Source organism: Anticarsia gemmatalis, chromosome 8, assembly GCF_050436995.1.
Source record: "Anticarsia gemmatalis isolate Benzon Research Colony breed Stoneville strain chromosome 8, ilAntGemm2 primary, whole genome shotgun sequence".
In the NCBI taxonomy this organism is placed as follows: domain Eukaryota; kingdom Metazoa; phylum Arthropoda; class Insecta; order Lepidoptera; family Erebidae; genus Anticarsia; species Anticarsia gemmatalis.
Genome location: NC_134752.1, coordinates 1,595,771 through 1,621,555, shown reverse-complemented (window position 1 = coordinate 1,621,555; position 25,785 = coordinate 1,595,771). Strand labels below are relative to the sequence as shown.

Genomic DNA, 25,785 nt, shown 5'->3' with positions numbered 1-25,785 from the left:
TAAACATACTACGCTCACATGAAAACTATGTAGATAAAAATGAATGAAACATTAAGTAAAATAAAATGTCATAGAAAGAAGAATATTATACATGGAAATGTATGTCGTTTTGTTTGAACTTTTTCCGTGATAAGAAATCATGTTATGTTTCTTTGAATGTCGGGTATAATAGTCGATTATCGAGTATCAAATCAAATATATACCTCTGATATATCGAAGCATAAATTACTTTGTCGCATGAAGACGTGAGAGAAACGTGCTTGAAAAGTTACATGAATTACAGACGCTTAACTATACGTTATTTTAAGACTACTGAAAACTTACTAGACCTATGCCAGTTGTATCTTAGTACCATTCAAAACAGCGACTCGATGGAGAAGGGCCACAAACATCATCGCGACTGTTGACAAGTTAACTGGACTACAAAGTCCACTCAACTTAAAAGTCGGTTAATTAATTGATACAACATGCAATCAATAAAAATCCTTTGCTCATCCGTCATTCCCACTATTCTCGTGCAACAATGAAAACAAACATCTATAACCTAACTCATAATAGTAAACGGTCAATATGCATCCAACGTGTGTCAGTGTGTGTGTTGTTTGTATGTGTGCGTGCCGTTGATCTACGCTTGGCCGGCAGAAGACTGTATGTGAGAATTTTTTTCAAAATATTTTATTTTATTTTTTGAAAATTTGTTTTGTAAATTTTTGTGATTTGTTTTTGAAAGTGTGTTGTAAGTAGTTGTTGTACCTGTTGGACATCATTTATAATTTTGTTTATGCGCGATTATTTATACTTTATGATACTTTTATCAATTAGAATTATAATTATTGTGACATTATTATTGTCTATTGTAGTTCCAAATTATTGAAGTGAGATTGGAAAATAATATTCTTTTTACATGTTTTTGACTTTGTAGGCATATTTATAGAGCTTAAATATTTATATTTAAAATTAAATAGTTTACTTCAAATTAAGCAGTTTTTGTGTGGAAATGATATTGAATTTTTCCAGAGCATAAATTACAAATAAAATTTTCCCGATATGCAGCGTTAAAATACTAATTGAGCAAACAAACATCGATTTCTAAATACCGTTCCGAATCACGCAATAATAGAATGCAAATTGACATCTTCATTATTTTAACAAAACAAAGCTAGAATATAGAAGTTGCATGATACATTCTTAGTCAATTAGAGCGTAGAACGAGGTAGTGAGCACACACCAAGCCTCGTATATTCGAATTAGCTCTCAAGAAAGACGGTACGTTTTTCAATTACAAACAATTTTGTCGTAAAAAAACAAAACAATTAACAAACAAGACACAAAAAACAAAACAAGTTGCACGAAAAAAAATTGTTTGAATTTACAACGTTCGGTACAAAAGTAGTTCGATTGGAGTTTCGAAATTCGAATAGTGTGTACGTTTTTGTTTTTTCGTGTGTTTTTGTGTGTTGTTTGATTGTGTGTTTGTTTTTTGTGAGTGTGTGTGTGTTTGTGTGTGTGGAGGGTCGGAGCTTATTGAGGTAATCGAATTAGACATAATTAAATTAGTTTAGCGGCGAGCCCGCGGTGTCACGCAATGAAAATGTAGGTTGGATATTTGAAGGCATTAAAGGTATTTGTGTGTTTCTCTCACTAATTACTTGTTGATTTCAATACTTGGACATTTTCTTTTGATCCTGTAAGTATTTCTTTACAAAAATATTTTTTATAATTTTGTTTATTTTTTTTCTTGTTAATTGAGTAGAGTAGTGTGGTTTTTTATGAGTTGAGTGTAATACAAGATTGTAGCATTTTTGTATATTTTGTAATTTTATACATTTTCACGTTGTTTAAAATTATCCACACTGTTGTTATTTTTACAAAAAAAATACTATGATGATGATGATAAATTATTGAGATTTACACATTCAAATAATTCGCTATTCTCCTGATAGTTTTAAATCTATTCAAATCGTAATAATTACTTAAAATCATACGAAATATTTAAATAAAGTTCTTATAACTTTTAAGCAAATCGGTAAAAAGTGTTTAATTTCACTGTTTGATGTGAATTTGCATATTGAATGGCTTGTCTGAATGTTATTATAGTTTCAAGTGTTTAGCATTCAGTGACTCACGGACTATACTTGCTATAAATAATATATAGAAATATACACGTGCTGTAACTACTAACACAATTATTGTCTGTTTAATATTTTTCTCAGTACATTTTTCTCATAATTGGATAGTTGTTGTTTTAGACTGTGTCAATAAAAAATGATTAAACTTGTACTTGTAGAAGGTACATCTGAAATATTCAAGCTATGTTATATATTATTTATTTATGTATTTTTTTGTAAATAATATTGAAATTGTAATTATTAGTCATTCATTTGATACTAACGAAATTACAAAACTGTCTAGTTACAGGCAGAAACACACATCAACAAAGATTGTTGCTAAAATTTTAATGCCTATGTATTAATTACCTTACTGTTTAGTAATAGCAAACGTATGTCGTAAAAGTGAGAGGTACGATTTGATTCCCACAGTAATCTGTAGTTTTTTGTCAGTTATTGCTGTTTGCACACAAGGACTTACCCTCGGTTTCTGAATACATTTAGCGGTAGATTATCTGTTCAATAGCGTTTTTTTGTATGAGTTTTAACGCTATTAAATAGATAAACTGCCGCTAAATGTACCTCAGAAACCGGGGGTTATTGTTTTCACCAAGGTTTTTCTAGCAATGAGTTAAGGTTGCTAAGGAAATAAAATAAACCCTCGGTGTTAAATATTTAATGCTAAAGTCCTAAATTCTATATAATTGACGTTTAATCGAGATGCATAACGATTGATGTGTTTAGAACACATATTTTTATTAATGATTTTGAGTATTCATTAATGGTGTTAAGTAACATCAGTTACATGTAGCACGTGCCAATTAACTTAATGTATCTGAACGTAGCCGCAAACCTCTGTAAGGAAGTAGAACAAGATAAAAAAATGGAGAAGACATAGGAATCAAAGTGACGTCTGCATCATCGCCACGTCTCTTTTAAATCTCTTTTTAGATTATTTTATTACATTTTCTACGCAAATTCGTTTGCATGAACAGATTTCCTGGCGTAAAAAGTACCCTTTGTGTTAATCCGAGTTGTAAACTATCTGTGTACCAAAATTCATTAATTCTCGTCTAGCAGTTTGAGTAACAAATATCTTAACATCAAAACTTTCGTATTCTCAAAGTGGCTTACAGCTGCATTCAGACCCACAAAGATATTTGGCGCGTGTTACAAACAACTTCACGTCATGTATACCAATTTATTTACATAAGAATGTCATCAAATAGTTCTCTATCGTCATATAGATGAAGAACTATGCATCCCCAGGGTGACTGGCTAGACAATACGGTTATTAACTGTAATTTAATTAACTACGCTTATAGGGCGAGGCTACCTCGTAATAGAGGTTAGCAACGTATTGCTTACTTGTTGTTACTAGGAGGAAACACATGTACTTTTTAACTTCATTGATCCACTGTTGGGGAAGGATCCTTCCGAAATGAGCAAAAGTATTGTTTTTGTACTTCTTGGAAGAAATTGCTTGGGCAATTTGGATCTGAAGTAAACTAAGCTATTATGATAAGACTTATCATAAAGTAGACAACATTTCTTCTTGTATTATTTTAAATTTACTAATTTCTGGAATTATTTGTTGAATTTGAAAACCAATTTTCTGTGTATATAGTTCAAAACAAAGGTTTGGTTTGGTAGGTATCTAATATCTCAATATAACTTAATCAATCACCATATTACCCAGTTTTGACCCAAAAACGGAACTCGCAACCAAACTAATGTTTTCTTTTCTGATAAACGAATTAAATCATCAAAAATAGTAACAGTGAAGTTTCACCTTGAGTGTTGACCCGTAAATATTTTGGAGGTTAGCAAGATAGTAAATTAGCATAATCAGATTATAAAGATTGCCTTGTGTGAAGCCTAAAAAGTTGGACAGGTGGCCTAAATTCAATGTGGTTTACTATTTGTGGACAACGTTTGACATTCATCGATGCATGACGAATCTATACTAATATTATAAAGCCTAAGAGTTTGTTTGTTTGAATGCGCTAATCTCAGGAACTACTGGTCCGATTTGAAAAACTCTTTCAGTGTTAGATAGCCTATTTATCGAGGAAGGCTAAAGGCCTATATATCATCACGCGACAACCAATAGGAGCAGAGTACCAGTAAAAAATGTTACCAAAACGGGGAAAATTTTGACCCATTCTCTCTTATGTGACGCAAGCGAAGTTGCGCGGGTCAGCTAGTGTAGCATAAGGAACAAAAAATATAGCCTATTCCTGTCATACTGCTAGGCAAGGGCTAAGAAAGTGGAGCCTTTTAGGATCCATCGCTTATTAAAGTTCAGTGTTGCAGTAGACCACGCTGGCCAAGCGCGGGCTTGCATCCTTTCGACAACTATTTTAAAGAAATCAAGACTAACCCTCGGTTTCCGAGGTACATTTAGTGATAGTTTATCTATTCAATAGCGTTAGTTTTTCTATTCAATAGCGTTAAAACTCATAAAAAAAATAGTTATTGAATAGATAAACTACCGCTAGGTTATAATAGGCATGCAAACAGATTTACAACATTTTTATAACAATGATATTATAAACTCTTAATAACTAGGTTCTGTCAGTAAAGATATATGCCATCAAAAACATTCTGTAAAAACCTCAAGTCTCGCCGTAAAAAGTTGTGAGATCTATATAATACCAAGTCGATTAATCTATTTAGTCTCTACTTAAAGGACCTTCTGTCTTAAGTTATTACGTATGTTATTATCATGCCAATTTAAAAAAAATACCTCTAAAACAAATAGACCGACCTGGCCATCGCATGATTTGATTATTAGTATGTATCACACTACACAGCACGACGAGAAGTTAATGCTCCTGAAATGTTAATGGCGAATTTGTGTTTTCTTGCGATGACCAAGTCGATCTATTTGTTTTAAAGGTATTTTTTTTTTAATTGGCATGATAATAACATACGTAATAACTTAAGACAGAAGGTCCTTTAAGTAGAGACTAAATAGATTAATCGACTTGGTATTATATAGATCTCACAACTTTTTACGGCGAGACTTGAGGTTTTTACAGAATGTTTTTGATGGCATCTCACTTCTTTTTGTAGAGCGAATAGAGCAAACATAAGTCCAATTTGTATGGAAAGCCATATTTTTTTCATAATTCAACATATTTTCCTATGGGAATGTTGTTCAGTTTCATGGGCTAAACACCCTTACCCACCCTATACTCCCTCCCGTTATGTCTCATATAGTAGATACATATTTACACCTATTTATTTTATTTTCTCTAGAAATAATAATTTAATTCATTAATTGCAAATGTAACCTTGTAATCTTATACATTTATATGGGATTACAAAGTTATTGTTGCAGTTAGTGTATTTAGAAAACTTGACCGAAATTAGAAAATATTGAATTTTTCCCATGATTAAGACACTAAACCCTATTTGTATTCTAAATTTTAAGCTTCTAAGTCTGCTAGAAGTACCTTAGACTTTTGATGATCGGTGAGTCAGTGAGTCAGTGAATCAGTGAGTGACAAAATTCAAAATTTTAACAAGTTGTCATTCTTAAACTACTGGTTCAAATTGACTGAAATTTTAAATATACTGTGTTTATACAATGACTGATTAGTTGCTGAAAATCCAGGCTTCTTGTTTTATCCACTACGAAATTATAGGGGTGTCAAAAATAGCCCGAATTGCTTCGAGAAAAGGATGTTACGGCCGTGCCGCTTTTTTTTTGCTCGACTTGCGGGGGCACTTCCGTGCCCCCAGATGGAAGCTTAGCCTAGTGGTGGGATTGCATAAGCTAAAACATATAAAAAAGGATTCTGAAGTCTAACCGACTTTAGAATTAACTGACAGAAACAAACAGAAATTATTGTATTAGTTCAATCTCATCTAATTGAAAATTTATAGAGCATTGCTCTCACCCATGTAATTTTGTATTGAGTCATTTAAGGGCTTAATAGAGTATTTATCAATCAAAGGGCCATGGGGTCTATTGTTCCCAATTATCTATTATTGAATATCAGATATCGGATACCATAGAACTAATGGAATCAGTAGAAATTGCTTTGATTGCTCGTTGAAATAATTGAGATTACTGCTGACTAAACTTTTACATTAATATTAGACTATTTTATGGTGATGATAGATGTCTTACTGTGCATTTTAAAACGCTGGTAGTATTACAGGTTTTTTAAACTTTTATTATAAATTGTATAAAAAAAATGGTTTTTCAAATAAATAAAATTTGTACGTAAAGACTTTCTGCTGACCACATTTCTACTCTTGTGTTAGCCCCGAGTCCACTCTCCTGATCAAAATGATCAAATTCGGGCTTAAGATCTAATAGTGCTAAAAATAAACATTAATTTATAAATGTCAGCAAATTAACGCATTCAATTCACAAGTCCTATTCCTTGAAGATTTCCTTCCAAGTTTTCAGCTCAGATTCAAATCCTAATGAAATATTAATACAATCACTTGCATTTCAGAGTGCTGTGCTAAGGTTGCTGAGTCGAGAGAGGCTAAGCTGCAGCTGAGGAAGGCATCATTTGAGACAGAAGCAATTAGCAAAAAGGTAAAAGTCTATTTTGTATGTCTTTCTAATCTTTTAATTACAAGTTTGTGAAGTTTTTTGGGAATAAAGATCATACATAAAAATATATATATGAAAGTGGCGATAGTCAAATGGATAGACATCGGAATGAAGACTGTAGGATCTATGTTAGCTAAATTATTCCGGAATAAATGTTGTTTTAATAGGAATAGTCTTCTAATGTTTTAACTGAAATCTAATTATTTAATCAAAAGATCAATTGCAATGAACAACATAAATGAAAAAAGGGGTCTGTCGTGCAAATAACATAGGTAAGCTAACGTGAAACATTCCTTGAGAAAATGTTTATATTAGACAACTAAAATATAATTAATTTCTAATAATTACCATTTTTTTTCCTTAACAAACATACAAAACATTATATAAGTCAAAATAAAAAGAGTGAATTCTTTTCAAAACCAACAAGCTTATAATTTCATTATTACTCAACACAAATTGACAAATCTATCTTTTCAAGATTCCATCCACACATAGAATTGATGCCTCAAATTTACCCAAGTAGAAAATAAAAGGATATACCCGTGCCCTTGGGGTAAGGGGTTTGATTCCCACGGGGTCGGGGTTCGGTTCCCGCGGCACAATTCTATTTGACAAGCCATTTATTTTTATCATGTTTCTTTATTGGCTTTGTGGTATCAAGTGTAGTGCGTGTATAATATAACATGTATGGGTATACAACAATAGTATGGTGATATTTAATACAGACATTTTTTTATTATGTATATATTTTAGTCCTGAAGGATCCTTTTACATAAATAGATTACATAAATCATATCATAATGCTTATTTTATAGCATACCCTTCAAATTACCTTCAGATTCTGAAATAAAAGTTTTCCTTTGACTGCCTCCGTAGCGCAGTGGTTTAGGTTGCCAGGCCAATACCAGGAGCAATTATTTGTGCAATCAACAAATAATTGTTTCGGGTCTGGTCGTGCTTTGAGTCCGTTGTTTGTATGTTTGTTAAAGTCCCCGCAACACAAGAGCAATTCTTAATGCTAGAGCTGTCTTTTTAGAAAAAAAAATGAGATAAAAGGCTTTATTATTATCACTCCACTATAGAAACCCAAGCAGTCTTAACTTAAACGTCGTTTTAAAACAAAACCTAAACAAAATTACGTACTAAAGTCTAAACACTAAACCTTGTAACTACACGTATTTAGTAAACAAAACGTTTGTCTGTTTGTTGTAAATGCGAGTTTAATTGAGCAGATGTTGTGACTGTCTTTGTAAGTCTATCTAGAAAACGACTGTGTTTTTAAACAGAATAGGGGATATACATGATGGTAATTGTGTTGAGTCTGAAGATTGACTTACATAATCTCTTATTTTACTCAAGAAAGAGAGAGTCCATATTCTTAACTAAGATTATTAGGAAACTAATGTTTTGATCATGCTAATACGGTCAAAATATTGTCAAACATGGAATCGTGTAGCTTTATAGGCTAACGGTGTTATGCCTATAATTTTGTCAAGAAAAGTGTGATTTTATAAAATAAAATAATTAATAAATGATATCATTATAAGCTCTCTTCATTGGGAGAGGCCTATGTCCAACAGTAGATGTTAAAATGAGTAATGGGTTATCTCAGATTCCTAAATTCTGCCTTTTTTAAATATGAAAAATGAAGATTATGTATGTATTTAAGCTGATATTCTACTAAAATATTTTAGAGTAGTAATACTACAATACTAGACTTTAAAAACATCGTAAAACTAAAAGAAGACGGTCTGTACTAGGTCTAACATAGCATTAAGATCTCTAAGACACGTTTAAGATAACACGCTTGAGAATAAACGTTGAGATTGTAATCTGTATTGCGGACATCACAAGCTACTTAGTTTGTTTGTTAAAAGAAACGGTTGCTATGGGTCTAGGATTTGAGGTATTTTCGTATATAAATGATCAAAACGGCAGAAAACATTTTATTGGCATTTATTATTCATTTATTACTAGTAAAGGGTCAGTCAATCAAGACAAAGGAAAAAAAACATGTATTATCTTACATAATATATTAATATACTACTCTTTACCCAGCGAAATATTTCCACGCGGACAAAGTCGCGCGCTAAGGCTTGTAATCAATGATTGAGTAAATTAATTATTGATTGATTTGTTAATAAATTCAAAAAGGAAACGCCAAAATAATCATTACTCTTATATCGTTGGGACTTTTACAAGCAACTGACACAAAGTAGGTATTGTATTCAGATGCGGGACAATAGTTTGCATCAGTCCAAGCTAGATATTCAGATGTGAGACAATTATTTGCGTCAATACAAATCTTACAAATATTTATTCTGTTAGAAACTTTAACTTACGAGCTTCCATCAACGTGATGTTGGGACCATTTTAGACACTAAACTTGAAAGAGAACATTTTCCTTTGCAATAGGAAGTAAATTTAAACGAAATAGCCTCTATACTTCCGTGTTATCTATTTGTCCAGCATGCATAAGTAATGAGACAAATACTCGTTTGTTCACGACCTTAGTGTCAGTAGCTCAATAATTAACACAGCACTTGACCTGTCTCGTGTGGTATTTTGTATAAGGGTCACGCTTATGACGGTTTTAAAGGCGAGTCGTAAATACATACATACACGTTGTAGACTTCCAATAGTTGAGAGCTCAAAGATCAATATGGCTCAGGAATTTTGTTATTACAAACAGTGACAATAATGTGAATAATTTTCACTGTTAATGGTGAATCAAAAGGGATTCCCCATAGTCAAAATATGTTGTCAAACGGGAAAATCATTGTGAGGGAAAAATGTACCTAAATTGTACTTCACCAGCGTGAATCTTCCTCTTATTCTAAGAATGATATTCAAAATAGAAAACAAATAGTTCATTAAACGTTATAAGGAATAGAAACGACACTGTTTAATATTTAGTTCAGTAGCCTCATTCTTTACAATCGGTTTTTTCGAGTATCAAAAGTTTGACATGTAAAATGTACTACCAAAATAGTTCCTAAGACGTCCGTTAGAGGCGCTGATCAGATTTTCATACAAAATTCCTTGACAACTAACCTTTTTTCTATAGTAAATAGTGGTGGAGAATCGAGCTACAGCTACTGACACTTAGTAAGTGAATTACAGCTAGTTGATAAGTTAGAGGAATGGAAAACACATATGAGAAATATTTGCAAATTACTTAAGCATTAGACAATATAAATTTGTTTTAGAGTTAACAAAAAAATATGCCCATCATCAAAAAAATCTAAAGTTTTATTAAAAACGACCATATTAAAGCTTGATCTCTCTACAATATGAATCGCTCAACTATGTGGCAGTGGTCACTATAATTGACCCTGTAGCAATGTGACGTGGGTTTGCGGTTTTTGAACCTACTTATAACACTAGTAATGCGATGATACATGTCTATTCGTAATTAATTAGCTTTATGTAACTATTATATACATAAGTAGGTTTCTAGAGCATTACAATTACTAACTTGCACATGGCTAGTGTGGTGAAATCAAGGCTTGACCCTTCCTTAGATTTGGGAGAAGATCCTTAGCTAGTAGCGGGATAATAATCAAATTTATAAAATTGTCTGTGATGATATAACATTACTTATGTAATTGATTCCGGTTGTTTTATTTTTGTTATGTGTGCTTTATCTGTGTATTTTGTGTTACCCGGGAATCAAATCTGGAAATCCGTGATCCGTGTCTAGTATTAGACAAACAAACATAAATATAGACAATTACTTAAATTGAGCAGTAACTATGTATCTAATTCTATCCTATTATAGAAAACATTAGTATATTGATAGACCTCGCAAAAATGAAATTCGGGGAAAATTTTTTTTTTCGGATGGCAATCACACTTACGATATTTCGCAATATTAATAGAGTGACTACTACCGTAGCTACTGCATAATACATACTACCAAAATACAAAATCAATACGAATCTATTATCTTTACCATAACGGCTGAACCAATATAGATATAATGAATTTTTATTATCTAATTAACTGATCTACATTTAAAGAGGCGCTTTCGTTTGAAGGGTTCTTGCTAAAATATAGCTTATCATACTGATAATTTTTGGTATCTGATAGGTTTATTGGTTCACTGAAATCATATTAGAATGTTCAAAGGGAAAATGTAATAAACGTTTTAATGGGTATAGTATTTTGAAAATGAATTGATGATGTTTTATATTATGATCTAGCTCAAAATTGAAAGGGGAAAGTTTATGAGAACGCATGTATGTATGTATGTAAGTCTTTTATGCAAAACCTACTGAACCGATTCTCGAGAATTTTGGTAGATAAATCCTACTAAAACTTGAAACGTGTACATTAGTGGAGTCAAATGGTTGTATGTAATTCTTCCGCGCAAGAACTGCCAAGCTGATCCTGGTGAAATTCGGTAAACATATACTTAATAACTTGAAATGTAAAAGTGTAGGTACTGTTTACCACGAGAAATATTTTCGAAAGTTGAGTAGAAGCAGGAGCCAGGGCTCTGTAACGTACGATTTAGACCTTTTCATACAAGAAAAGTACAAAGTTATAAACAATGAAAATAATATCAAATACTACTATCATACAAACACATAACAAAACACCATAGATCCCATACAAACCACATTCCGTGTCAAGCTTTAATTTCCCCTCTACATCACCGAAATAGTAGCGATAACTATCAATGGTGATGTCTCCACCACTTTCGCACTTAACATATTGAAATATAATGTAGACTAGTAGAAAGTTGTGAATTTGCTTGCATTCCGAGCGGTTTTTCTAGTCTCTTTTTGGGGTTAAAGTAAGTACTGGATAGTTAAGCTTTTTTATTGGTGAAAGAATTTTTAATATTCTAACATAAGTTGCAATGTACGTTTAAAAAATATGAATTTGTAGCTTTATCGGGTTATGCCCGGTTTCTGAATACATTGAGCGAGAGTTTATCTATTCAGTAGCGTTTTGTTATGTAAGTTTAAATGCTATTGAATAGATAAACTACCGCTTAATGTACCTCAGCAACCGGGAGTTAGTCAAGCATTTTAAAGCGTTCTATCGAAATCAATTAAATTCCATTACTGTTTTACTGCTATAGGTAAGCTTCCTTCCCAAAGAGAGAGTTTGGCTTAGAATCCACTATGCGAGTACAGAATTGCTTACATTTTTTAAAGACTAAGATCTATGCATTTAAAATATCTTGGAAATTTGTTCATAGCCTGTATAGCAAGTAAATTTATTGATTTAAGTGTAAAAAAGGTTTAGTTTATTTACAAACAGACAAACGTTATGTTTTTATTTACACTTCTCATGTGTTAGGACGATTTAGTGCGTGATAGTCAAAGTTGCGTGTGTGAATATTTCTGACATCGTTCCTTCTATTGTATTTCACAACTTGAAGTGTACTATAGAAAGTTTGTTGGACTAAAACATATATACTTATGATTTACTTCGGATATTGAACTATCTTCATACAAAAAAAATCAAAAACAGTTCAGCAGTTTAACCGTGAAAGCGTTACAGACGAAAAATTTTCATTAATTTATTAAAAAAAATTTTGCACTGTTCTCAACACTTTTATAAAAGTATCGGTTAATTTATTACTTAAAATTCTATCAATTGTATTCATACATTTGTTGTTACTTGAATTATTGGATAGGTTAACCGATACACATCCGTAAGCCGCAAATCTGGGTCTAAGTATCTGCATCATATCTGCAACATAACCAGAAGTCCATCAGCAAGACAAATGACCCTAGCCTCCTCTACATCATGCATTCCGATTTTTGTTCCAAATCTCCCGGATTTGTCTGTGTCCGTATAACTCCAGTAAACCCGTACAAATATCATTGAGATCCGTATCTGGGGCAAACGTGACGTTTCTAACTCAAACGCGATCCATCAGGTTAAATCTCGCTCGCATTATGATTGGGGGCTTATGCTAAATTCATGCAGTTGTGTTTGTGTTTTTTTAATGTTGAAATAGGTAATTGTATGGTAGGTAAATACTATTTTTCACAAATGTCGTTGGAACTCTTTTAAATAGTAACTTGAATTTACTCAGATTTTACGAGAATATTCAAATGATTTTTTTACGTAGAAAATATGAACCACTACTACCGTTTCAGATAAAAAGACAACCATAACTATTCTAGCTATATAGTAACATAGAAATAAAGTATGACAAATAAATAACAAAGCTTAAGAAGTAAATTTTAACATTGACCTATCCAATTGATAAGGGAAATGTAAAAACTATTATAGGTAACCTGAAAGAATTCTGATTAAGAAGTAGCCTGCAGGTGACCCCAACTTTCCATGAGTTTCCAATCAAAATGTTATAAAAACACATCTCGCGGTTTAGCGTAAAAGCATTATAGAGAGATAAATAACATTACCATGGATTTCATGTTTTTCATTTCACATTGCTTAGATTTTCTTAATAATCAGCAGACTACTACGATGTGTTTTCTACCTTAATCTTAACAAAAAAAAACCTTCACCAAAATACGGTATTTTCTCCGTTTATTTAAAAAAACATCCTATTGTCTATCTGAATAAAAATCTTATCGTACCTATTGTGTTCTTAATTAATTGTTATCTCAACATTTCTTTCGCTTTTAAATGAAATTAGAGAAATTATTGCTTGCTTTGTTTCTGAAGGTCGTTGGGGTCATCAAGGTCTTTAAGACCCTTATTGTGTTAATTAACGTATTTTTTTTTTACATAAGCAACTATTTTTCTAAATATTTGATTATTTTAATTATTAATGTTTAAGGCATAAACAAATTAAATCACGAAATAATAGTATTTATTTCTATAATCTATTTTTGAGTGGATAACTCGTCAAATCTTCATATTAAAAAATAAAACTTTTTGGTCTGTAGGTATGCCTTCCACGCACTCGTAAACGGCTGCACCAATTTTAATCAAATTTGACGTGATGATAGATATCCCAATAACGACATACATAGAATACTTTTCGTCTTATGTGTACTTTTACATTAGGTTTTATAATTGAGTTTGATTCCGTAGTTAGTCAAAGTGCCATTGGGTTTTTCCAATTATTAGGTTGTACCAACTACCGTACTTACCTTGGTACGAAAATTAGTTTTCCTAAAACTTATCTAGTCATTGGATATCAATATGATAAGAGATTAATCTATCTAGCCCTAAATTTAGGTACTAGAATATCAATTTATTACGAAATTTCGGTGTCTGATAACCTGATACCAATTTGTGCTTGATACTATAATAATATTAAGCCTGATATTTAATCGTGTATATATAACCTACGTAGCGACATTGATTGAGTGGTTTTACAAACATACAAACAATGAAGACAAAGAAACCATAAATATATCCAGGATCTATACTAAAATATTGAATAATTAATTATGGTATAGAAATAATAAAAAAAAAACTGTTTGGCAACTAAAAGTTTCTTGCCAGTTATTCTTACTGACTCTATCTTCTGAACTGGCGGTAATAAGGTAGGTGAACGGGTTAAAGAAAACTTATCACGTTTACTCCAAAATGTTTAACTAAAAGACTCATGTTATGACATTTTTTGTAAATAGTGTTGAAAATAAATTGACTACCCAAAATACACAAAGAGTATTTCACCCAAATTGGTTTAACATTTTATTTTGATATTGTTTGCTATAGCAATCGAACCCGCTGTACTCGTTAATTGTAGTGGCGTTATAACCACTTTATATCGTTCTACTCGCTATTCGTGCAAACGTGAAATAAATACAGCACGTCAATTATAAAAAGTATTATCATTGAAATACACTTTGTTTAGTACTTATAATTCATCACGTGAAATACGCCATTTATAAGAACTGCAATAGATTATTTCGTACGCGTATCCGAACACACGTCATTGTTAATCGTTGCGTACAACGCCCTCTATGTCAGCCGTTTGAAAACAAAGAATAATGGGTGTACAAAACGCCAAGAACTACCGGGCATTACGCTTTAATTCATTAATTTTACAACCTTTCCTAAAACGAAAATTAAACTATATGTTCTAAGAAATAAGGTCTAAAATTGTCTGTAGTTATGTTAACTAACTTTGCGCAAGCTAACTTCAGTGTGCCTAAAGGGGTTGTCATAGAAACTGTGAAGTTCTGCGCGCGCATCACTCACACACTCTCACTCACTCACACACGTACATATTTCCCCTAATGTGCGAGCGAGATAGCAACAAAGTACGCTTAACTACAGAAGCGTTTGGTGAAGACAATTAGTAGAATATTGTTCTAATTAGATTATGGTGGCAGAAATTAAATGACGTTTTTGGTGCTTCTGTCCTAATTGGGAATAGAATACGTAATAATTATGGATAGAAAGGCCATCATGGGTTTTGTTTACAAAAATATGGCTAAATGAGTGTTATGGGAGATGTTTTATGGTCATTCAAAGACAAAAAAAATTGTAGAGTATAATTGTGTTCTAAACTTAAACAAAAAGTAAAGGAGTAAAGAGGTTTTTTTGTATGTTCTGATAATGATTTATTTACGGCGGCATAATTTTTATCATTGTTGATTGTACGCAACATTTATTATTAATCATAAATGGAATTTCGACATTTTTACACATTTATATGAATGTATGATCTTTATACCCAAAGACCTAAAAACTATACTTATCTACATAGTATTATTTAAAATTGTTTTATTAATATTTTTAAAAACATGTAAACATATCATTTCACAATAACATTTAAAATCAATTTCCATAATTCTTCAACCACCCCATCCTTCCTTTCAAAAAACTCGCAAACACACAAAAAACCTCAAACAGTACTGTAATTCACTCAACACTCGTGCACTCGACAGTACTGGAGTCGTCCCTCACAAGCTATACGTACACGCTAACTATGTGTGCGTACTTTACACCACAGATTCTGCGCGATGGACCCTAGTATTCTTGCAGCCATGGACAAAGAAGCACTCAAAAAGCAGATTGAAAATATGAAGTACCAAGCTTCTATGGAACGCTGGCCGCTTTCTAAAAGCATCGCAGCGTGAGTAGTTTTTCCTATATTAAAACAAAATTTAGTGCGGTGCGCCTATGTGTAGTGCTAGAATCGGGAGTCGCCCAAAGTGTGTGCAAGCAATAATGGTGACTTTACCAACGTGGTTAAGGTATAATTTCGCGTGGTACCACCCGTCCGACGATTAAGGGATTTCGGGTATTTTTTATTATTTTTTGCCATTTTTCCAAAGCAGGAATATTTTTCTTGGATTTGTTTGTAAATTTGTATTTTTTTGGTTTGTAATGTTGGTAGTATAGCTAGAGTCAATTAGTATGTGCTACATAGTGTTCTATTTAATGTTCAATGACACTAATTGGTCTATTATGTTCTACTGGGATCAGTGGCTTTTCACACCCATTTGTCTGTAGATTGGAAACAATCGTTGTACGGTGAAATTGCAGCCATAATCAATAATCTAAGCCTGTGCCGTTCGCGTATAGGCCCTTGTTGAGTTAATTTTTCATTCCTACTCGCATTATTTCTATGTACAATTTATTTTTTGTGTTAATTACGAAATATAATGCTTAACTTGTTTTAGACGGCGCCATTTTCTACATAAAAAGTTAGAAAATATTAGAATAGTAGTCTGTAATTTCTCAGTAGTTTACTCATTTCTGTATAAATCTAAATTTTAAGTATTAATGTACTTTTAAATGTCTTTAACGTGGATATGTTTTAAAAAACTCGTGCAAAATTAAGTAATATGAAATAATTCAGTCATAAATGTTAATTGCGACATATTTTTAAAACACCCATTATCCTGTCAATAAACTGCCATGACAGGTGGTGTGACGTCACGTTCGCGGCGATTTCCGAACGAATTTTGACGTTTAATAATACCATGTGTAATTAATATAAATGCGAGAATTCGTATCAAATTTTGAAACTCTATAACGCAAAAACTACTGAATAGATTTTCGTGAAAATTTGCATACCGATAGATTATAACCTGAATTAATATATGGTATACTCTTTAGACCAGGAAAATCTTCTCTTAACGGATAAAATCGTAGGTAGAAGTTAGTCCTAAAATAACTCTTGTTGGTATTATACAGCATGTTCTAAGAATTTCACGCTTATAACAATGTCAATTGATGATTGATCTTTACAATACGTTTCAGAATTCATTACACTTTATTGACATTCGTCATTGAGGTAAAATTATGTCAATGTCCATTTTTTCCTTATTAACATTTATTATCATAACAAATAGGTAATTCATTTACACTGAGTCGTTTAAAAAACACGACATTTTTCATTTAACATTTTGTAATCCAGTTTACTTTGTTCGTATCTGTATGTATGTAAAATATTTGCAATTTTGTAAAAAAATATATAAAATATAGTAATTAAACTATAAACCTGTTTACTTTTCGATATGGAAAAGAAAATATGCCCCTTTGATATATGTATGTAGGAACTGATTTTTCAAAAGAGAAGTCCTTATCATGATTCTGCTCTTAAAAAGATAATTCTTAAATTCTTATTTACCCTGTAATTTCACTTCCTAAGTCAATAATAAATATTTTAGCTTAACCTTCTTACTGGCAGCGTTTATGCAAATTTTCCCGCAAAATACGAGTGGAGAAAAAAACCTTCGTAATTCCAAGTTTTCCTTTTAGTAATATTTTATGGTTATTAATAATTTTATCCAAGACATTTGATTAAATACGTGTCCGGATTACGGAAACGAATTATTTTTGTTCTTTTATTTGAAGAGTTAGGTTAATATTTTCATTGCGGCTCTATTAATATTTTTCCTCATCAAGGAATGATGTAATATTATTATACAGCATGGAAGTAGAGTTTACGTTAAAAAGTATTACAGAATATGTATATGTTTGATACAGGTTATAAACTATCTGAGTACAGAATTCCATCAAAATCGAATCAAGATTTATTGCCTTTAATAAGTCACAAACATCTACACGTCATTACCGTATCATCTTTAAATATATTTAAGTCAGTGGTACTATTGAGCACAATTTCCTATTAAAACCGTGTTTTAACGTTAAATTATAAACAAATATTAATTTAACCTGTTTTAGTAAAAATGTTAATAAAAGATTTCTCAAAGCTATTGTCTATTAAGTATTAACAACCTGCCCATTGCACATGTAAAAAAATCCCTTCGTCAGTTTTTCTACTCAATTTTTCGACCTTTCGATCACGTTCAAAGTCATGTTCATCAAATCTATTGTTATTCCGTTTTTTACACTTTTTGTCAAAGGTTTTTGTCAAATTTTCTCTTCAAAAAGCTTATGTTGTCATGTTATTAATCAACTTCGTTTAGGCTTTGTATAGTTCATCACAGGGTTGAGTTAGGTCTCATTTTATTTTATGATTAATTACTGTTTCCAAATATTGATTCATAGTTTTATTAATGATTGGGTTTTTGGAAAATTTAATTGAATACTAGACTTACTTTATCTGCATTTGCGTGTCATCATCTTGCTTTAAAATCGTTTTAGACTTGAATAAAAAAAATCGTTTAAGAATGATATCTTTCAACATTTTTAATATACTTAGAGTCAGTTTCAGTATAGATAAATGTAGGATAAACCAATTTAAAAACAAAATAAGAGCAAAATTCAGTTTATATTTATTCAGTTTCAGAAGTTGTGGAAAAGGTCGTTTTTATACTTTACTATTCTTTAAATCATCTAGTACCACATACAATTTAATATTCATTTCAATCCTACTAAAAATTAGCATTTTAATACCCTATGTAATGTATTGCTACTCCTCTATAAGTGCAATACCAATCAATATCGTTCAATCGAAACAGCTGCATATTTGATCAAGACTTGTGTACACACATACATACTGTTACATACACAAGCCGTCAAAGATGTTCATATCAGCGAGACACGTGTTCCCCAAGGCAATGATGTTGCTCATAAACTTCATATTATACGAGAATTAAGGTCAATTTCATGGCTTATGGGTAAACGACGGTTAGTCTATCTGATAGATAAAGGGACACGAAATGTATGAAGACAATTGTCAAAATGCCACCTGATAAAGTAAACGATTTTTATTAGATTTTTTTTACGTCTCAATACTGAGACGAGATTTTATATCACTAGGTATCACCTAATAAGAACAGAGTAGTTTTCAATAAAGTTTGTATAAGGAGTCTGAATATATTACCCGCGTTACTATAATTTCTAGTAATTTTAAATGTCAAATGCTCAGTATTCAATACACTCCATACTTAATAGTACCTACTGATTCTAAAAAAATACACTGGCCGTGGTTATGTGAGGTGCGCCAGAACGTCAAAAAATTTATGGAAAATTGCCTTAATTCCCTTAAAAAATTAGACATAAATCATGCAACGCGAAAGTTTAAAAATTATGATTCCTATGTGCGGTCGTCTGCCAATCAGTTAGCTTCAGAAAGTGGAGCTAATTAAAATACAATGTGCATTGTGTACAAATTTTGTTGGTAGGAAAGTCGGTTGCATTGTGGTCGTCTGATGACGTTGATTGAAACGAACTCACCGTATTTATTTATATATTAATATGATGTGTGGTTATTTCTACAGTAATTATCGAAATTGAGGCGCCCATAGCCAGTTGCGCTCACCAGTCGGTAAACGGTCTGTGGGTTAAGCAACCATTGGCGCGGTCATTCCATAGATGGGTAACCGCATAGTGGTATTTGAGCTGGGCGTCTCCGTGTTTCGGAGGGCACGTAAAAAGTCGGTCCCGGCTGTTGCCTACTAAGATAATAGTCGCTAAGCCATGTCAAAGGCCTCTCGGACGGCTTGAACAACTTTGACACTAGGTTGGCCACTAACCATACGACAAACAAACAAACAACATCGAAATTTTATGCATTTAGTACCATAATATTGTCAGTATATTCATTATAGTATCTTGTATTTGATTCTTATTCATCGGTAGAATTTTATTCATTTTCTAGCTGACTCGTGCGACTCCTTGAGATATTCTAGGAAAGATTCTAAGCAGTTTATCAAGATAAAACATGCACTAGTTAAGGGCATCTAAATTGGTGCAGTAGTTTCTACGTATTATGCAAAAATATTGTTCTTGAAGTAAATAGAAAGCTAAACATTATATTTCTACGTCTCCAATCAAATTCTTGCCCTTATTTACTTTCGTTCAAATTAAAATTGTTTCGCATATTAAGTATGATTTCTTGAACTGGAATATCTATATACAGATTTACATAAGCAGATAAGAGATAAAACATTTTGCAGTTTTAACGCTAAATGCTTCAAAACTGCAAAATGTTTTATCCTAATTAGGTTTTGAAACTAGACAGGTGTCAAACCCTAGTCCTTCACTTTTTGATGATAAATTTGGCTTAAAAAAGAAAGTCCTTGGTTAAAAACGAAGTTTCAACAAATGCATTTCTTCTATTAATCTATACTAATCTATACTTACTAATATTATAAAGCTGAAGAGTTTGTTTGTTTGAACGCGCTAAGCTCAGGAACCATTGGTCCGATTTGAAAAATTCTTTCAGTGTTAGATATCCTATTTAACGAGGAAGGCTATAGGCTATATATCATCACGCTACGACAAATAGGAGCAGAGTACCAGTCCAAAATGTTACAAAAACGGGGAAAATCGTGACCCGTTCTCTCCTATATATCCGAGGTAGTCATATATAATTTGCAGAAAAATGTATCATTTCCTTAGTCCATTCTGCTTACTCTTTACGTAGACAGGACATATAACAGTTTAACGATAATCTCGTAAAACAGATCATTGCCCCGATTTGTTCACTTTTTGTCGACGTCCTCGTAAATTAGTTATGTTTCACATAAACGTTATGTATTGATCACCAATAAAAGAAACAGGCGAGATGTTCTGACAAAACAACGGAGACACGTCTTATTAGTAAGATACTAAGAATTGACGGAACAGTTTGATAATTCATGAGCTAAGTTTAGACTATTTAATATTTATTTTTCTACAAAGCTAGTATAACTCAGTGTTACAATGTATAGTAAAGATATAAAAAAAAACCTTTAACGTCTAAGACACTTCGAGCCTGTGCAAATGTACTGCGATTTTCTCACTCGTACGACAGATGATGTTCTGGCAGTTTTTGGTATTTTGTATAAAATATTGTAAAAGTAACAACTCTTAATCTCGATTCTATCACTTCTGAATAAGTGACGGTTATCTTATCAGGAAAATTCTTACAGTGTCTTTCATACATTTGCTATCATGTTATGTAACGGCAGAATTTTCTGACACTTATTCATGTTCTGTGAAAGTGATCCTTACAATTATTGCGTCATAATGTATTTCATAACTTCACGTTCATGTAAAGGCATTGAAAAAGTAGTGTATTATGCTTTGTACTATCGTGTCAAAAGCTTAACTTAATTCTGTGCCTTTAGTAAAAAAGGATATGAGTCGAATTTTGTCGTCGACATTATCTGTCATATTGCATACAAAATTAAAAAACAACAGCCTCACTGGCCAAGCAGACTTGTTGTTTAATTAACGAACTTAACATTAGGTGTCAGCCAAGGTGTTGCAATTTCCCCATAAATGTAAATTAAATTTCTAACGAGAATTAATGTGTAACAAGCTCAAATTCCCGACAATGGGCTTTTCCTTACGTCATGGGAGTTTAAATAATGGCGTAGTATGGTGTAACACTCCTGTTTCATCCCTTGGGGAGGTGAAGGCGAGAAGTTATGTTATTTATCTTCCCGTTGTGTGGATCTTGTAAGGTTTTGAACTTACGAAGATTTGATTGAGGTTTAAATTTTGGATACCGTTCGTTCCGCATTAAGTATTTTGATACGTTCTATGATAGTTTGTTAAAATATCGAAATATTTATTTATGTTTGCATGTTTTTCTGATTTTAATATGAAAGGACTAACATTGAAAATTACTTGTATGTATAATACGCATATTTGCATTAAATTCTGATTTATTTTTAAGTCATTTTTTGCGTCATTGTCGTGTTCTCTACGTATAATATATGATGAGTAGTCATACAAAATACAAGTCAGACAAAATAAAACTAATTCAAACTTTGAGTGCTTGTTACCATTCAACAAAACGCACAAAAATTTCTAACCTCACTGATCATTTACCCGCCTATACTCAGCTGTCGTCTACTCCCCAATCCACGTCTCAATATAGAATCTTATCGTGCGTTATGTTTACATAATATAAAGTAGAATCTCACCTGAATGAGCGATTGATCTATTTTTGCCTCAAAAAATTCGGAGCATCCAGAATGTAACGTTTTTTTAAAGCCCACGTAAATTTCTGTAGAAGAATCTATAAAATCTTTCATTCATATTTCCGTTTATTGATATACGAGTACTAGAGGCCGCCCGCGACTTCGTCCGCGTGGAACCCCATCCCTTATAAATCCCGATCCCTCGGAATTAAAAGTAGCCTATGTGTTATTCTAAGTCTTCAGCTACATACATACCAAATTTCATCGTAATCGGTTCAATAGTATTTGCGTGAAAGAGTAACAAACATCCATACATACTCACAAAATTTCGCGTTTATAATATTAGTATGGATTTTTGTAATGAACGGTTACGTGGATCGATGGGTAACATATGAAGTTAGAACAAACAAATCCGTGTGCCCACGCGCATTTGTTGTATCGTGACCCATTTTTGGTGGTTCAATGTTTTGATCAGTTTGTAAGTGTTGAGTTTCAGATGTGGTCAGATTAGGTAATTCGTTGAAGGATATCTTTATACTGGTGTTACTGTACAATCGTTTAGATAAAAGAGTATTTTAGTTTGATTGGATTTTGGATATTTTTAATTTATAGAAATAAAGATAAAGTTTAGATACGTTATTTTTGTCTAGAATTTAATAAAAAGCTTTAACTTCTTACTTTAGAACAACAGGAATTCTCCACAGTTCCTATCGTTCATACTTCGAGTAATTTCAACTTCTTCCTTGTTTATCTATTTATCTTTATTACTTCTATCCGCGTATAGTAATTTCTATTTTTACTTAGTCGGCCAATTTATTTCAAATAGTTGAAACTGCCAGTCGGCCTTTGACATGGCTTAGCAACTGTCATCTTAATTGATAACAACTGGGACCAAAGTTTATTAGTAAGACAGTATTTTGGCCTTTGCATCTTATAAGCGCGTTACTCTGTTTTTTTCTAACTTTATTAAAAAGACAACTCCCGCACTAAGAATTTCTCTTGTGTCGCGAGATTTTTACAAACATACAAATAAGGGACACAACTAGTCCCGGAACAATGATTTATGGATCGCAGAAATAATTGTTCCGTTCTGACCCACGATGCCCCGACGCAATGGTAGCGCTGTGGCGACACAAACCTCTGCGCCACAGAGGCAGTCAAGTAGCAGTATTACCAAACGACCACCCATCTATACAGTGTCCTTGCTAAGGTTTGCTTTACCTTCAGATCGACTCATCAGTAAGTGCTATGAATCTGCTAATATTATATTGACAGCTCTTGATGCCCGGAAATTGAGTTGCGAACTGATAACGATAAGCTTATCAACCCCTAATTCAGGAGCTAATGACGTCATAAGTGCCTATTTATATTATATCACTAAGGCTATAATCCCAATAGGGATTAGGAATACAAGTATCCCATATAACGCGGAAATCTATAGGGATTCTGGTGTAATAAAGCCCGTGGATGTAGTGTCTGCCACAATATGGATGTTGGATTAAGTTGGATCAAATGGACTAATGGTTTTTGAGGCTATGGCTGTAAATAGTAATTGTTCTAGATAAGGATAATATTGAAGCCAAAATTTTGGACTTTTACAGTAAGTTTTTGCCTTAAGATCAGTCTTAATGTCATTTGTACTTACTATCACACGCTGCACGAAACAATTTAATATTTTGTAAACTTTTGCAGCTGCTTAAAAGTAGCTTATTTTGATGATGAATTTTGAACTATCCACATACTGATTTTCATCAAATTCAGTACAGCAGTTTACCCGTACCAGATAGATTTCTGGAATTATAACATAAACTTGGATGTAACCGATGCCCTTCGTTCTGATATTATTTATAACTCTGTTAAATAATACTTCAATTTGTTCAGTAAAACATATTACACATACAAACAAGAACTACTTTCATATTTATATTATTAGCAAGTTTGTAAATATATTTTCACAACTAAATGTTGCTGTATTTTTCGTCAGCATTTTATAAAGTTTTCTCTGCATCTGACTCTCCTTCCGTTTCCTGTTTGGGAGCTGCTTGCATAATGAAATATGCAGTTGCATCTAATTTGCCAACAACTTTCGTATCTGATCGTTTTTCTGTTACCACATTAGTCAGCTTGTTTGCTTCTACATACTTTACTATTTTAACAATACCTACCATTTTATATTTCTTGTTAAATTTCGGTCACAATTTTTAATTTAGTATTATTTTCACCGTCAGCTGTTTTGGAGTAAATTTTGAACTTTCGAATTGATAGATTAAGGATTTAAAATTATTCATTATTCTTACAAATGTCAATGCATAAAAGTCCTCATCCGGCACATGGCCTGCGTGGTAGACTTAATGCCTAAACCCATCACTTAGGGTGTCTACGATTGTTCAGCAGTAATTGATTAATTTTCTTTTCATATGCAATATTTTGGACATTTATCAAACAGCTATAGCTTGGTTCAAAATGGATCCACTACCAAAAAGGTAGTTTCACAAAATGATCATTGTAAATTCCCATGCCACTACAAATATTGGCTCAATTAAACAAACCAAGCAACACAGTGCAATCAAAACAGTCGTCAACAAACGATTAAATAGCTGGCGGACTTATTTACGCGTGCATGTTCTATAAATTACTGTTCCCATTTACACCTTCGATAGCATTGGATCAAGTCTATAGTGTGCATTGGCTTCTATGTTCATGATGCAGTAAAATAATCTCTATTACGCATTATGATAAAATATAGAAGATCTGTTTGAAGCAGTGGAACACTATTGTAATGGTTATGCTCCCTTTCTGAACGTCTCATTTCAATAGACTGTCTTGGTCATTGGTAGATGTAGTCTAATATTATAAGTATATTATTATGCAAAATTTTTGATAGAAATGTGCATCAAGTTGCGCTTATGCCATTTAATGGAATAACGACTAGCACAGCGTGCATTAAAAATGCGTTTAGTTCAATAGAAACTACACCCTCCACATCTCTATTATGAAATTATATGAATTTAATTTGTCAGTAATTTCGGTGGCGAGCTATTTTATATGGTTACTTCTTTAAAGTAACCATATAAAATAGCTCGCCATATAGAATTAACCATATAGAATGCAGTAGAAAAAGAACAGGAGATTATGATGTTTAGTTCAGTTCACTAGGGCATTTAAGATTGGCATCCCAAAATTTTCAATTTTACAAGAACACTCAGTATTGAAGCGAATTTCAGTAGTACATCTTCCTTAAAAATTACTGCACCTCAAATTCTGAAAATATTTTCCATAAGAAATTTCTAGAAACACCAACAAATATATACAAAGTACCCACCTAGTATTGTCTTCCCACGTTCTAACCGTGCTCTTGTACAAATAAACTCAGTTATTTTGATATAACCATCCGAGATTTTCGCACGATGATAATGTATACAATATCTTCATCTTTTTATATTACGCCGTAGCAACGTGGATTGTGTAGTTTTAATGGTAATTTTATTTATAAGACGCCCTTTAGTAGCACTTTGATCTTTTAGAATTTCATAAACGGAATATATTATTATAACATGTTTTATTATATAGACCTTTTTACAAATTTTATGAGTATGTGTTCTGAAAAGCAATTTTTTTGACCATTACTACTACTTCTGCTTGATAGTTAAAATTGAGTACAATATTAATGCAATTGGGTATTGTAAGAATTTAAAACCCTACATAAAATGTACGTTCTAGTTAATTAATTTGCAACGAAAGGTTTTTATACAATTTTATTTTGGAATCATAACTGAATAATTAATACCTCGATACAAAAAGAATAGCCTAAAATGTAGCTATTACTTGGCTTACCAAAACGACAAAAATGCGTAAACTAAACTTGTCACAAACG

The 25,785-nt window shown here is 32.3% G+C and overlaps 1 protein-coding gene across 2 annotated transcripts in view; it reads left to right on the top strand.

The window, feature by feature from the left end:
- The first annotated feature begins 1,195 nt into the window (after positions 1-1,195).
- Ggamma30A (guanine nucleotide-binding protein subunit gamma-e) overlaps positions 1,196-25,785 on the top strand; it is a 48,141-nt gene continuing 23,551 nt past the window's right edge. Inside the window, exons 1-3 of one of the 2 annotated variants that reach the window (XM_076117045.1) lie at positions 1,196-1,266; positions 6,584-6,669; positions 15,593-15,715. In XM_076117045.1, coding sequence (XP_075973160.1) covers positions 15,603-15,715 — 113 coding nt within the window. In that variant the 5' untranslated portion in view covers positions 1,196-1,266; positions 6,584-6,669; positions 15,593-15,602. Of the gene's footprint in view, positions 1,267-1,561; positions 1,688-6,583; positions 6,670-15,592; positions 15,716-25,785 lie in introns of those variants that run through there. The other variant, XM_076117044.1, reaches the window with a different exon arrangement.